The 14,550-nt window shown below is 40.7% G+C and overlaps 2 protein-coding genes across 2 annotated transcripts; one reads left to right on the plus strand and one right to left on the minus strand.

The window, feature by feature from the left end:
- Positions 1 to 1,056: 1,056 nt before the first annotated feature.
- cunh14orf28 (chromosome unknown C14orf28 homolog) lies at positions 1,057 to 4,261 on the plus strand. The gene is made up of 5 exons (XM_069662021.1): positions 1,057 to 1,168; positions 1,437 to 1,961; positions 2,121 to 2,210; positions 2,285 to 2,419; positions 2,717 to 4,261. Exons 1-5 carry the CDS (start codon positions 1,083 to 1,085, stop codon positions 2,898 to 2,900), a joined length of 1,020 nt encoding a protein of 339 aa, XP_069518122.1. The 5' UTR covers positions 1,057 to 1,082; the 3' UTR covers positions 2,901 to 4,261.
- Positions 4,262 to 4,271: 10 nt separating this feature from the next.
- LOC138591426 (kelch-like protein 28) lies at positions 4,272 to 12,811 on the minus strand. Its single transcript, XM_069662020.1, has 6 exons — positions 12,729 to 12,811; positions 11,650 to 11,910; positions 10,916 to 11,553; positions 10,335 to 10,778; positions 8,441 to 8,649; positions 4,272 to 7,841 (listed from the first exon to the last, which is right to left on the minus strand). Exons 2-6 carry the CDS (start codon positions 11,908 to 11,910, stop codon positions 7,678 to 7,680), a joined length of 1,716 nt encoding a protein of 571 aa, XP_069518121.1. The 5' UTR covers positions 12,729 to 12,811; the 3' UTR covers positions 4,272 to 7,677.
- Between the last annotated feature and the right edge of the window lie 1,739 nt (positions 12,812 to 14,550).

Below are 14,550 nucleotides of genomic sequence, written 5' to 3' on the forward strand. Positions count from 1 at the left end.
AGTGGCGGCGGTGACGCAGGTCAATTCAAACATCCAGCACGTCCGCTGAAAACCGGCGTATTAACTTTGGGAATAGCGTCGAACGTAGGAAGTAGTCTTGCGAGGGGTGATGACGACATAGAAGGGCGGGGCTTTTGATAAATAGTCAACTCTGATAGCCAATCATATACCCCAAAAAACATGCTAGTTGAATGTCAAAACCAATAGAATTCCCAGTTCTGGTATGCACCCACCAGAGCCTTATAAAGATATATAACAAATTATAAAATATATAAATAATATATGAATAAATATATAAAATACAAAATAAATAAATAATACAATAACAATAAGTAATAAAATATAAATGTAATATAAATATATAATTATATTTAAAATATATTATATTTTATATTTATCGATTTTTTTATATTACTATGTTTTTTTATATAAATATATAAATAATATAAAATATGTATAAAATATAAATAATATAATAATATAAATCATATAAAATATACATTAAAATAAAATAATATATATAATAATAAAATATATAAATAAATATATGAAATCTAAGTATAAAATATAAATATAATATATATATAAATCTCTTTATATGGCGCTGGCACCCATGAGAGGAGGAGTGTATTTATTTATTTGTGTATTTTTTTTAAGGTTCTCTCACTTTGTTTTCTAAATATTTAGTGTTGAACCATAGACTGTGTATTGAGCACAGTAGTTCCGGATCTACACTCCATACAAGTTCATGGCGGTAATGCACTATAACCTTGTTTGCCAACCGCCATAAAACACCACAAGGAAGAAGTAGAAGCAGAAGAAGAAGAGAGGCATAATGTAATGGGCTGGATTTCATGGGGTGTAATTCCACCGACATTCAGCAGAGGGCAGCACTGTTTTTACACAACGCTTCCGTCCAAAAATAAAAAAATAATAAAAACAACACAGTAGTGTTTATGTGGGTCCAACTTGGCATTTGATGCCTGCTGAAGATATCTTATTCATCAGAAACTGCGAGAAAACACTGTACTTAGATATCTGGCTTTAAATCCGCAGTGAGACATGAAGACACACAGAGAGCTATGGAGAGTAGATTCTGTGTTTTGAGCGACACTGAAGAGCTCGAAACGCTAATTTCTAACACTAAGAACAATTTCCTCTTCGATAGGTGAGTTCATAACAGTTGCTAATTTGTTAAGCTAGCAGGTTTTTGGGCAATGTGCAAGGAGGAAAAGTGGACATTACTCGTTGTTGTCTAGCATGTGTTGTTATTTTATACTAACTTACATCTGTTTTGCATTGCCTCTGTTAACGTAAATGCTACAGTCGCCGTCTCTCAAAATGATTTAGTCCAAATTCATCTGTGCAACAAGCTTAACTTCAAACCACCTCTGTGAATTCACCTGCATTTAAGTTATTTGCATGTATTTCTTCAGGTCTAAAACACTGTTTGAAGAAATCCGTGCCTCCATCAACAACAATGATGAAGAGGACCGCTCCTTCTGGAGGCCTGTGCTCCCGTGGGGTGGCGTCTTTACCATTAAGGCAGGACGGAAGGCCATATCCTGCACCCCCCTGTACGTCAAAATCAACCTAAAGAACACCTGCACCATTGATGGCTTCCTCATGATCCTGTATGTGATCCTGCGGGACAACCAGGGCTTTCCCAGGGAGCTGGCTGTCTTTCTTGGCAAGCACTTTGTGGAGTATTTTCTCTACCTGATGGACTCATGTGACTACACCACTGTAAAGATGCTGTGGATCTGGGACAGGATGTCTAAAAGACAGTACCGCTCTGAGATCCGTAAGGCAGCTCTGGAGATTGACCTGTTTGGTAATGAGCATGACAACTTCACTGAGAACCTGGAGAACCTCATGTCCACCATGCAGGAGGGTCTGTGCACCAACTGGAGCTGCCCAGTTCGCTTCCAGGGGTTCATCAAGACCACTATCAACATTAGGTATGCTGCACACACCAAGTGTATTTTCTGATGCTACAAAGTGAACTCCATGAAACTCCATAACCCGTTGCTATCTCCCTCTATTTATGTGCATGCATGCTTAACTACATGTTCACTGCACAGTTAATGTGTAATTTTCTACTGACGTTTTTCTTCCAGTCCTCCTCACGAGCTGCCCCACAGAGACCCCATTCAGTCGGCCGTGGATGAGTACTTCTGCCCAAAGATCCTTCTCTGCACAGAACTGGGGTGAGACATAGGGAGGAAGTGGATTATCCTCTAATTTGTTACAGTCTTATTCCAATGCTCTTTTTCTTTAACAGGTGTGATGGTCTAAGGGAGTTCTCTCAGAGGGTTTTCTGCCATGGACCGCCACCCTTTGTCATTCTCAACATGCAGCAGTGGAAGTCGGAGGAGCTGTCCTATGTTCCTTACCATCTGGCTCTCTGCCAGCACAGGTATGAAGTTTATATGGTGGGTTACCACTGGCCCTTAGACAGTAGCATGCTTGAGCCAGATCCCGGTGCATGCCACAAGCCATGTTATCTTACAGCAGGAAGAAACTGAGCTGACCCACAATGAAGCAGACATAAAAAATATTAGTAAATATATATGTATATACAGCTACAACAGAAAGGAGAAAAGTGATATTGCATCGTTCAATAATGTTTTTAGTGTTTGATTGATATTATTATTGTGTGTAAGTTTCTTAGACAGTGTAAAGAAAGTAGTATAAATGGCTCCTTCCTCCACAGGTACTTACTCGAGGGCGCCACACTCTTCAACAAGGAGGAGCATCACTACTCTGCAGCCTTCCAGATAGACGGCTGCTGGATGCACTACGATGGCCTGAGGAGTGACAATCTGATCCTGTTACACAAACCACCAGAGCTCCTGCTGCTGTCCTCTCTGGTCTACATCCGCGCCTCCGACAAGTGAACTGTAGTCTTATGACAGGCATTAACAAAGATGAGCAGGAGCCACACTAAGCACAAGACAAAACATTCCTCCATCCTTCCTATGAACATTTTGGATAGCATTATATTACTGTAATCACGTTTCTATACTTACTGCATCGTTCAGTTTTTTATAATTCATGTGAGCTGTTGCTTCCTCTGTCAGCTGTGAGATTGCTGAATGCTCAGTTGCACTTGAATGCTCGCAGAAAGCTGACTGTGCAAAAGGGAACTTGCTTCTTTTCAGGCATGCTTGGAATCCAAGAATATAATGGACTATAATAGTTCTGGGTCGATTTGCATAAATACCAATATCAGTGAATAATGCACATGATGTGCTTACACAGTTACCTGACACATACAGGAGATTGGTTTTACAAACAAGTCACTGTAAATGGATCACAGTGTGAGTATGTTTGCTGTTAAACAGCCTTGTTTAGGAGATGACTGTTTATCACGTTTCCATAATTTAAATTTTAGATTTAAGCACATAGTCCCTCATAAAAAAATGTATTGGTGCTTTTTTGTTTACACTGTGGTCTTAAGAAAACAAACAACCAAACCAGGCCTAGATCCATGTCAGGTTAATGTCTTTTTTGTTAAGATTTGATGGTGGCAAACAATTAATGTGGTGGGTGAATGTTCAGTAATTCCTAATAATTAGAGGTTTAGGGGAGTCTAAAAGCTCTCTTCTGATGCTACATGCTGTCTAATATCTGATTGCTATCCAGGGCACTATGTTGACAGTAGGGATGCACGATATTGGATTTTTTGCCGATATTTTACAACCCTTTTTGCCGATTGCTGATGTCAATACCACTATACCTGTATTAGGCACGTGTGTTTTTTCCACCTAATTGCAGAGAAGTCTCCCCTCTAGTGGAATTAATATCATGCCTTCTCCTATTGTAGTGGCCCACTGGCAGATTGAGATCTGGCCCCTCCTCGACCGATGCTGAGCACAACCTTGCTGTTGTTAATGTCATAGCATTGCATCAAGCTTTTTTAGGGAATCATCAAGCATTTAGGCGTAATTAAAGTGTTTTATCGGTGGAAAATATCGGCAGAAAAATTATATATCTGCTGATACCGATATGTAATTTTCAAGCCATTATCTGCAGATACTGATAACATGCAATTACATGCATGCATTTTAACACTATCTCAGCACTCATTGAAGTTGCCAAACAGGAAATGTGTATTTTCATATGTTACACACAGTGCCTCAGCAAGTTACGTTTGTGCAAAGGGAATCCTGTTATGCTATAAATCGTTGATCGGTATTCATTTGAAATTGCTTTTTTGTGTATATACAGAAAGTTTTTTAAAATGCAAATACAAATATTTTGGAGTACATTTGTAATGGTTTATTTTGTACTTTTGCAGTTGCATGGATGGGTATAACAAGAGCCACATAAAAGCAGACAGTACCTTATAAGGCAGGCATTTATTTTAAACTGGGTACAACTGCACCACACAAACGGACTTAAATGTATGTAAAATGTCTTCAATCAAAACATGATCAAATGTGAAAAGCTACGGTTTCTACACCTAAGGTTATCTTGTACTTCCAGTATTAATCCACAGGATATAAAATTCAAGATCATCACCTTATTTCAGACACACGATGGGAAATGTAAAAGAAGCAGAGTGGTCATTTGGCTAACATTGACATCAGTTTCATAAGATTTTTTCTTTCAGACACAAACATTAGAGTGGCAGCCCATTGCAGACCAGGTGTTAATCATCCATCTGCTTTCTTTGAACAAGCACTTTGGTGAGAGTGGTGGCAAAAACATGACATTGGTTAGGCCGTAATAAAAATGCGTACAAACTCAATTTTTTAACATCCCTTCATTTTGCAGATTCACGTTTGCAGATTTTCATCAGCGTATCTCCAAAATTCACTAAAGTAGTAGTTAGTATTCACCTCAGAAGTCGTTACATTTACACAACATTGATGCTGGATGTATCATGGCAGCAGCACAGAATTACGCCTGCGTGATTTGTGCTGTGGCTAAGTGACCAACAAAGTCTAGTACAATAGACGGAACACAATAAGTCGGCAAAATCAGGTTACACAACAAAAAAACAACACAAATTATAATCATAAATACAAAATAAAGTCATTCACACCTTTCTAAAATAAAATGACATATTTGCAAAAGTACGCTCGGGTTGCTCATGCGTGACACTTTCAAAATAAAGCAGAAATCCAAAGGAAAGTACTTTATGTTGGTGATGCAAACTATCTGCATCCAACTAGATGTCTCACCAGTGACACGCTGATCGATTTGAAAGGCAAATGTCATTTAAGTTCCTGGCTGTAGTATTGGTTCCATAGTATTTAACACATCAAGCTTAGAGTACAAGAGTAAAGTGGAAGAGCACCTGTCCCGTCTAGTGTTTACTTGTAAGTTCTGAAAACTTTTTTTTTTTTTTAACATCAAATTTGGCCATAAATTTATTAGCAATCTGTCTGAATCTGCTTAAATAACACAAGCCTTGTAAAAAGTAACAAGCATGCACAACAAAAAGACAACACAAGACGCCTTGTGGGATGAAGCAAAGTCAATGGTACCATTTGATGTTTCATTGGACGTCTACGTAACCAGCCAACAGTGTGAATCAACAGACATGCTGTGTGAGGTTCTGTTACAGCAACATGAGATGCCTTGGCTTTTTAAAGAGACAAACACAAAACATACTCATCCACAGAGAGAACAGAAGTCTTATTGCATTATCTAAATGCCATTATCCTAAATCAAAACGTATGTACAAATTACAATATGTATCAAATAGTTTGGTAAGTGCAATGCAGAGCTTGGTTAAAGTTTCCACTTGTGTGCAAACGTCAGTGCAAGCAACTCAAACTAGACTTGAACATTAACAGTGACTCAACAAGACACACCACACCTAGCCTTTCCTAGTCTAGTGCCCCCTCTATTGCTGTGCATTGCTTGACCTGTCCGTTAGCTGTTAGCCAAGTAACACCCTCAGCAAGCCTGGAGTCAGACGCACCCGTGGGAACACACCGTTTTTTCCTCCCAGGACACAGAACAGGTGACAGTTTCAACATGGCCTGAGTTTTCTGGCACAGCCCTTGGTGCTGTATCATCCATTCATATGACCGCATGGAAGATGTGATGCTAATACATTAGCAATGAGGGCAAAATGTTTTAACTGTGGCACACAAAGGGAAGCTGCTTCTAGCACTCGAGGAGGGAAAGACGCAGAAAAAGTCATGTTTTGGCACTTCGCATGAAGCTGTGAACGGATTACCGCATACCTGAGCCTGCAAGCAAGACTGAGGGCACATGACAATCACATGTTTGGTGGCGAGTGTAAAGAGCAGGTGTCAGGCCCAATCACAGGCAGAACAAGTCTAGTTCGTAGCTAAGAGAGTGACAATGTATGTGGTAACAGGCATTGATAGGATAACAAAGCATGCTCGTATCCTGCAACATGGACAATGTAGGAGATGAGGAATGCTAACCAGTATACACTAAAAAAAAATAACCTACATGATGCTAATTTTCATACAGTTTGAACAGGTGTTCCTCTTTGTTATTGCATGATTTGGGGCCATTAAATTTGATGCACATAAACACCAAATAACACATTAATGTAGCAGAGGCTGAACAGAGATTGACCTAATTGTGTGAGGCAACACAGACAAACGGCTGAATCCTGAATCCTAAATATAGCACCAGTTGGTATTGTGTACAGACCAAAGGGTGAAAAGAGGGCCAAGGTCGATTTCAACTATTGTGAAGAGTAGCAAGTTCATGACCTGACCTTAAGAAGATGTAACAGAAGCTGTAACAGGGGGACGTTTAATGGCTCCAAAGATGAAGCAGAGACTAGTGGCAAACACTCTCAGGAGAACTCATCAATGACCCTTGGAATCGAACTAAACACACGTCCAAACATACACACACTAGTGACCCAGTGCAGAAAAACATTTACAGGCAATGCACTAGAGGATATATTCATATCTATATATTTCATTTAGACTATTTACAGGAGAGAAAAAGGCAGCCCTTTTTGAGAAAATATAAAGATTGAAACTTTTCTCTTTTTTGTGAAGCACTGATTTGGATGCAGAACTCCTGCGTTGCTCAGCCCGAGCATCAGGTCTGCACGCAGACACGTACCGAAACAAACGATCCTACTTGACATGCATGTACCCCTCGAGCATACACACGGACACACACGCTACATGGCCAAAAACCACATATTCATACAAATACACCAGCGAACTGCGGTGTTCTACAAAACTTGAACACATGGTTCCAGTTGCAGCAGGGAAATTAAAAAAAAGGTGTTAAACAGAATTAATGGCATGGAGGAAAACAAAAAACAATGTCTGCTAACATCAGAATTTCAAAACAAAAGTGACAAGTTTTCTCCCACAATCCTCTGGGAAATGGCTCAGAGTCCTCATTGTGGTCCAGCAGCGGTAGAGCAGTCGTCTTCATGGCGCTTGACAACAACTGTCCAATCATCTTCCTCGCTTTTCCCCACGACTTTGCAGCTCTTTCGCATCTCTGCTACCAGGCCCGTGGTCCCCATTAGCCGGCCAGCTAGCCAGGCGCATCCATCCAACCAGCAGGCTCGCTCTCCTCTGGTGTTCACGTCAGTGTGCAGTGCTCCCCTGCATCTGTAGGATGAATGTGGGGAAGGAGGAGGAGACAACTAAAAAGGAACGTCTTTGTGTCTAAGTTCTCTCATGGGGTCCTAGCAGGCTGGGCCATGGGTCAAAGGGCGGTCAGACCAAAGTTGCAACGGCAATACATCATGCCGCTCGAGTCCAACCAGCTGTCCGAGATAGGGTCATAACGCTGGACAGTGTTCAGGTAGGATGACCCGGAGTGACCACCCACTACATAGAGGTAGTTGTCCACGATGGCAGAGCCAACACCTGCAACACATGTAACAGTTATAAAGGAGGCATTTCTAAACGCTACAAATGGGAGATGTAGCTTAAAAGTAATAATCTCGAAGATTTTTAAGTCACTATTTATCTCTGCATGAGGTAACACAATGGTGATTGAGCCTATGGCCCACTGATGAAAGCCTTTGCATTTGTAGTATATAGTATTATTATGGACTAGGTGTCTGTGGCGACATTCAAGGGAAAAAAAAATAAAAAATCACAAGCGGCGCCCAGTTAGTGGCTGCTTTTACAGTCTCTGCAAGTGTTGCGAGTAAACAGTAATCTACTATGGCTGAACAAACAAAGAAAAGGTCGATGACTACAGAGACAACTTCAAAAATAAGTAAAAACTAAAGAAAGAGAAACAAATTTGACGCTCAGATGAAGGCAAACAGTCTAAACAGGAAAGCGACCGTCAGCGAGGAAAATCAAGAGTTACAACCGTTACAAAGGGAGCCAACCGTGGACGTCTGGTTATCTGGGAAGCATATTCCCACAGTTGCCGTTTATCATCATAAGGTTATGCCAAATAGAAGGAAACTGAAATCTTTGAGATTATATCTTTAATTATGAGGCAAACTCACCAGTGCGCGGTTCATTCATTGGCCGACATGCCGTCCACTGGTTCTGATGTGGATCATACCTCTCGATGCTGGACAGGTGCGACACTCCGTTGTGTCCTCCGACCACAAATATGAAGCCGAGCATGACGCCTACCCCAAAGTTGATCCTCTTGTCTGCCATGGGGGCTACCATTTCCCAGGCATCCTTGCTGGGGTCGTACCGCTCGACACTGTGAAACAGATGCAGTGTGGTTAATAAAAACCCTCACAAGGTTTTAAAAAGTCCAAATGAAAACTGATTAAATCTAAAGGCCTCTGCAGATCCTATAGAGCAGTGGTTTTCAAAGTGGGGGCCGCCAGGGGGCACTGGGGGGGCCTCAGAAAACTGGAGGGAAGATAAGGAAAAAAAAATGCAAAAAAAAAATAAATTTATTTTTATAATAATAACCATTTGTCCTGAACCGTACAACGCGTAAACTGCCGTAATCTCAGATTCTCAAATTCAGCTGCAAATTCGGCATGACAACGTCATAATCTGTGTAGACATGGCGGTTGTTATCAAGCTGCTCTGCTCCTCAAGCTTGCGTGTAGCTAGCTAGCGCAAAATTGACAGATTTTTGACAACAAATAGACCGAAGGAGCATATTTTGTAGCATTGTCTGTGGGTTTGGGGGTCCCCGGCCAGAAGCTAATGCTGTTTGGGGGTCCTTGGCATGGAAAAGTTTGGGAACCCCTGCTATAGAGAACCCACCTTAATGCAGAATAAGACACGTTTTTTATTTTACTTTAAGAGTGCTGAAACAATCGTTTAAAATAGTGGAAAGTCTATACAAAAATGTGGTAAGCTTTTAAATATTGTCGGGAGTATTGCAAGTACTGAGCACCACGTACTCTTTCAAAAGATGCATTTCAGGAGTGTAAACCTACTTTACACGCAACATTTAATTGAAAAATAAAGTGCTTAATTAGATCGATATTTAGTTATATTTAAAGAGTTATTTCAAGGTGGAAAGAGGACAACAGTGAAGCTGGTTTGATAACACACACCTAATACAACAAGTAATAAAGGCCATCAATGGCGGTGGTGAATAACCCAATTTGACATGACTCAAACAAACCTCTTGATAGTAACGGGAACACCTGCAATCTGGGATTGTTTTTCAGCATGCAGGAACATATAATCCACTGAGAACTGAAAGAAAAAAATAGTCCCCAAAGATTCTCTGTCCAAACACATTCTCCTGAGGGGTTTCGGGAGTCAAGGAAACAAGCAACAGAGACACTGCTCTCTAGAGATCCACAGCAACAACAGAGGTCTAACCAGCAGCAGCAGCACACTGTCAGCCACCCTCTCAATGAAACTTTAGCAGCCACTTCTGTTTTTACTCCTCTTGACTCATTAACAGGGCCCTGACCGTTTTCTCAGCAACACTTGACATCCTTCACCTGATTGCAAGTTCTACTAAATATCTAACAGGACCCTGAGAGAGAAAGTCAAGTTAGGAGATCAAAGAGTATTTAAAAAAAACAGGTGTGGAAGAGCTCAAAACATTACACGGCATCTGTAGAAAAATAGAAAGTTTAGCTGCATGTTTTAATCCCAAGTAGCTTTCTTTACATTATACAGGCACTTTATGGGAAGAGGTAACATTTAAAAGAAAAGTAAAGTGAAGATTTTGAATTATTTTGTGCTTTGTTAAATATTGGGTAATCTGCTGAACAAGATTAAGTTATCAATCTTCATGTCACCTACCCAGTAAACCTGCTGCAGTCTGAATTGTGCAGGATTTAAAGTTTTGATACACAATAAGAAGTGTCCAAAAAAGTCCCTCAGTTCCTCAAAAGTTCCCATGACAATTAATCAACAGCCCAAAACATCCAAAAGAGCTTCACAGGTTAAAACAATGTGTATTACCTGTTCATATGTGCCGGGCCGTAGCCTCCTATCGCGTACACCATGCCATCCAGCACAGCCGTGGCAAAGCAGCTACGGGACTTTGTCATGGGTGCCACAGGCTGCCACTCCTTCAACTTGGGGACATATTTCTCCACCGACTGGAGGTAATACTGGCCGTCGTAGCCTCCGAGGGCGTACAACTCGCCAGCCAGGACCACCACCCCCAGTGTGCTGCGGCACTCAGCCATACGCTCCACAGTGGACCAGGTGTTGCTTTCGGGGTCCCAGCTCTCCACTGTGCTCTCGTGTCTCCGATAGCTAATGCCCTGTCTCATGTGTGTGGCGATGCCTCCCACCACGTACACCTTGTGGTCCAGCACTGCTACTCCAAATTCATATCGGGGTACGCTTAGAGGGGCCAGTCCTATCCATGAGTCTGTCTGAGGGAAATACATTTCCATGCTGCAAGAGAAGGATGGATATTATCCAGTTAGTTTGTTTTTAAACACAGAACATAAAGAGGCACGTACAGCAGAGAACTTGACAAGTTGCATTTTAAGTAGTGCTTACAATTATTATCCAGATATTATCTGTATTACCTTTCTAATGTTGCAAACAGTCCAGCCTTGCCTCCTACTGCCAGCAGCACCTTGGGGGCACACCTGGGCCGTGCCGACAACACAGTTTGATAGGAGAGCCGATGCTCAGGCATAAAATGATATTTGAGGGCCTCGTTGAGCAGGTGCTTGCACGCGTGGTCATCTCGTATAAGGTGGTTGGCTTCATATAGGCGAGTGAGAAATTTGACGCTGAGGAGAGGAAGGCGGACACAGTGCAGCAGCTGAGCCAGATGCTGCTGTCTCTCAGTTACATCATATTTGATCCACGACTCCAGAGCGTAAAACACAGTCTCCTCTGTGACCACCTTAAGGCAGTCATTGGACACAATTTCATCCAACTCAGCTCTTGTCAATTCAAAAAACTCCTCAGTCTGGCAAACCTCCTCAAAGTTCTCACAGATAAACTTAGTTGCAGCCAGGCACAGTTCATGACAGCCATATGTCTCTGCAAAGCGGGAGATGCCTATACAGTTTCCAGCATCAAGCTGGCTTTCTAAAAAGGAGCAACACTCCTTAAGTACTAGCTTAACTTGCAGTAAGTTGGCAGCCGGTAGCAGAGATTCCACTGTTTCCTGGGAGATAAACACAGTGCCGGTGTAGGCATACTCAACGATGGCCTGCAAGAGAAAGAGTAAAAACGTCACATAAACAATAGCTATGGTACAGCAGTTAATCAGCACAGTTTAAAAGGTGTTTGCTGGCTAAGAGCATACCTGTAAGGCAGTCTCATCAATGCACTGGAATTCCACCTCAGAGGTCTCCTTTTCTGACAGATTACCCGTGAACATGGCCTTGAAGTATGGGCTAATGCTGGCCAGCACTACTTTGTGGGCATGGATCTTGGCATCACCCACACGCAGGACAATGTCACATAGTTCGTGATCCTGCCGCAAGAGCTGGAGGCCTTGCAGCAGTTGCTCTGAATGAGGCCGTTTCAGACTGGCAAACATATAGGACTGGTCCTGCTGGTCCATCTGTGAGCAGGAATCCACATGTCAGTGCATTGTCATTTTTAAAAGGCTACTGATTCAGTGGACATTTCATATTAACTGAAATGTGAGAAGTGGAAATACTGTAAATCCTGGAAATAAACCACTTGTCAATTTGCCTGTGAGATTACAAGTGTGAAAAGCAAACTAAACAAAAGCCCGTGCATTATGATGTGATTACCGCACGCGTGATTGATACATGCCTTGGCGGGGCGATGCGTTCAGGGATGTTTTGTAGTAGCTGTTAGCAATATACTGTGAGGCAAGCTAGAGAGGAATCATCTTTTTAATCCATTGCTAAAGCTGCTGAAAGTTAACCAGCCTGACTGGATAGGGGGCATAAACATGTTAAATTAACCTCAGGCCAATTGTGCATTTAATGACAACAAGGTTCAGGGTTAGTTTGTTTACTGTGGCCCTGTCTGGATTTCTGAATGGAGGATAAACTCGATAGCTACCTCTTAGCTTCACAACAGTAGACAGCTCGTGCGCTAGCTATCAACAGTGTTAAAGCCCAACAACAGCTTTGATTTTCAAGCACAAATTCCAAAGGTATAATTTTTAACATCGACGTTAATGTCACCATCGCGTCGTGAATAATTTTCTACGACAGCAAACAAACAGGGCCCAGATCTCAGGTCCATTGCTCTGCAGTCAGCGAAGGTTAGCTGCTAAAAATAAACACGGTTACTGAGGCTAGCTGCATCATTGATTGATATACAGTAACATGGCTGACAGATACGAAGCGTGACGTTACAGCTTGCTAAAAGATACATGTTTTCATCAAATAAAGAAAAACAAACCTGTAACCTAAAGTCCGTCTGTAGTGCCGCCGTAATGACCGATTTTGCAGCGGCGACGAGTGGGAACCCCGGGCGGCTATCAGGAAAACAACCTACTGCCAGCCTAGCCACAAAGCTACAGATGAGCTCTTATAACACCGAGCTGTAAAAGCAACACACCCACTTCCGGTGATTTCAAAATAAAAATACAATCACAAGGAAGCGCTCTGAGAGCATGTTATTATGTACTGTCAATAGTGTAAGAATGAGAGAAGGTTATTGGTAATGAGACTGAAGAAAAATAAGATGAGATTGGATTTATATGTTATTTTACAAAGGAATTCCGGTGATAAATGTTATAGATTTTTGTTACAGTATCTAAAATAACTTATCTGAAAGAGAGAATATAATTATTTTTATTTATTTTTAATTAGGCTATACATGATTATCAGCAAAATATACTTGAAAGGTAAGGTTATTTAAGGCTATCATATCAATATGTAGGTGGCATGGTTATTTTAGTTAATGAAAAATAAGACTAAAACTAAAACTAACTGTTAAAAAATGATTTTGTTAACTGAACCCCCCCCCACACACACAATTTCAATTCACACTGTGGTTGCCATACCACTTTGTCCTGCTCTGTTTGACTTTTTGAGACATTGGCCTAATAAAAAGACCTAATGAAAATCATATTTGCATTCTTTCATCCTACCCTTTTCAGCTTCTTTGAATTAAGGCTTTCCTCATTATCTGAAAAACTAAAACTAACACGAAATCTAAATAAAAACTAAACTAAAACTAGTAAATTTCTCGAAATAACAATAAATCTGCCTATGCACTCATAAAACTAAAACTAAACTGAAATCAAAAACCAAAATGAAAGAATAAATAGAAATAAAAACTAATGAGAATTTCAAAACTATAATAACTCTGGTAGGTGGTAATAGTGTGTAAATAGTTATTGTGCAACATCAGCATCATACATGGCATCAAATTGTTAATGGTTTATTAATTTGTATCCAGCATTTTAGAGCTGGTCCAGGTGAGGCTAATTTTGACCAAATGGTATTGTTGTTTAGTTTAGTCCATAACAATGCGACATATGTCTTAGCTCACAGTGGGATTTTTGTTTAAAAACTTTATTTTCAAATTTACAAGTAATTATAAAAAATCAGAAAACTCAAAACACAATATTTGCCTGTGAAATATTATGACTAAAATATTTTGTAAATATTTGTATATTTAGCTTTGGACTTTAAGAAGTGTCCACTTTAATTTACCTTTTTTTCCACTAATCGTATTTACTAACTGATAACATTAAGATATCATACAGTTGTTACAATCCTGTGTAAAGTTTTTTTTAATCCAAAATAATAACACAGAAGCATGGCAGCATATACATCTTTGGCACTAAATAAATTTAAGGACTCAAAAAGATGGATCTCTTAAAGTCACAGTAAAAGAAAAATAACTGTTATAACAAACCCAAGTCCCGCCTTTGACCGAAAGGATAGCCAATCATAGTTCTTGGGGTGGCGTCGGGGTGGCTAATCAGATTTCAGGGGGAGGGCATGCCACCCCAGGTAACCCCCCTGGAAACGCCCCTGTTCAAAGGTGTGCTTGCTTAACTACAGTGCTAAATTGTAAACTAGCAATTTAATTGTTCCTTTACAAATAATTAGCTTTTTAGCATAATAATGCTATATTTTTCAAAGTAATTTCGAAACCGTGAGGCCTGTATTTTAATTCTTCGACTGTTTGAATCACCTTTCATCACAGTCTGCAGCTCTGTAGTGATGTTACCGCTTGGAGGAGCCTGGAACGCGTCACCATGGAAGCG

Source organism: Semicossyphus pulcher, unplaced genomic scaffold, assembly GCF_022749685.1.
Source record: "Semicossyphus pulcher isolate SPU_LCO1_2020_fin unplaced genomic scaffold, fSemPul1.0.p SCAF_14, whole genome shotgun sequence".
In the NCBI taxonomy this organism is placed as follows: domain Eukaryota; kingdom Metazoa; phylum Chordata; class Actinopteri; order Labriformes; family Labridae; genus Semicossyphus; species Semicossyphus pulcher.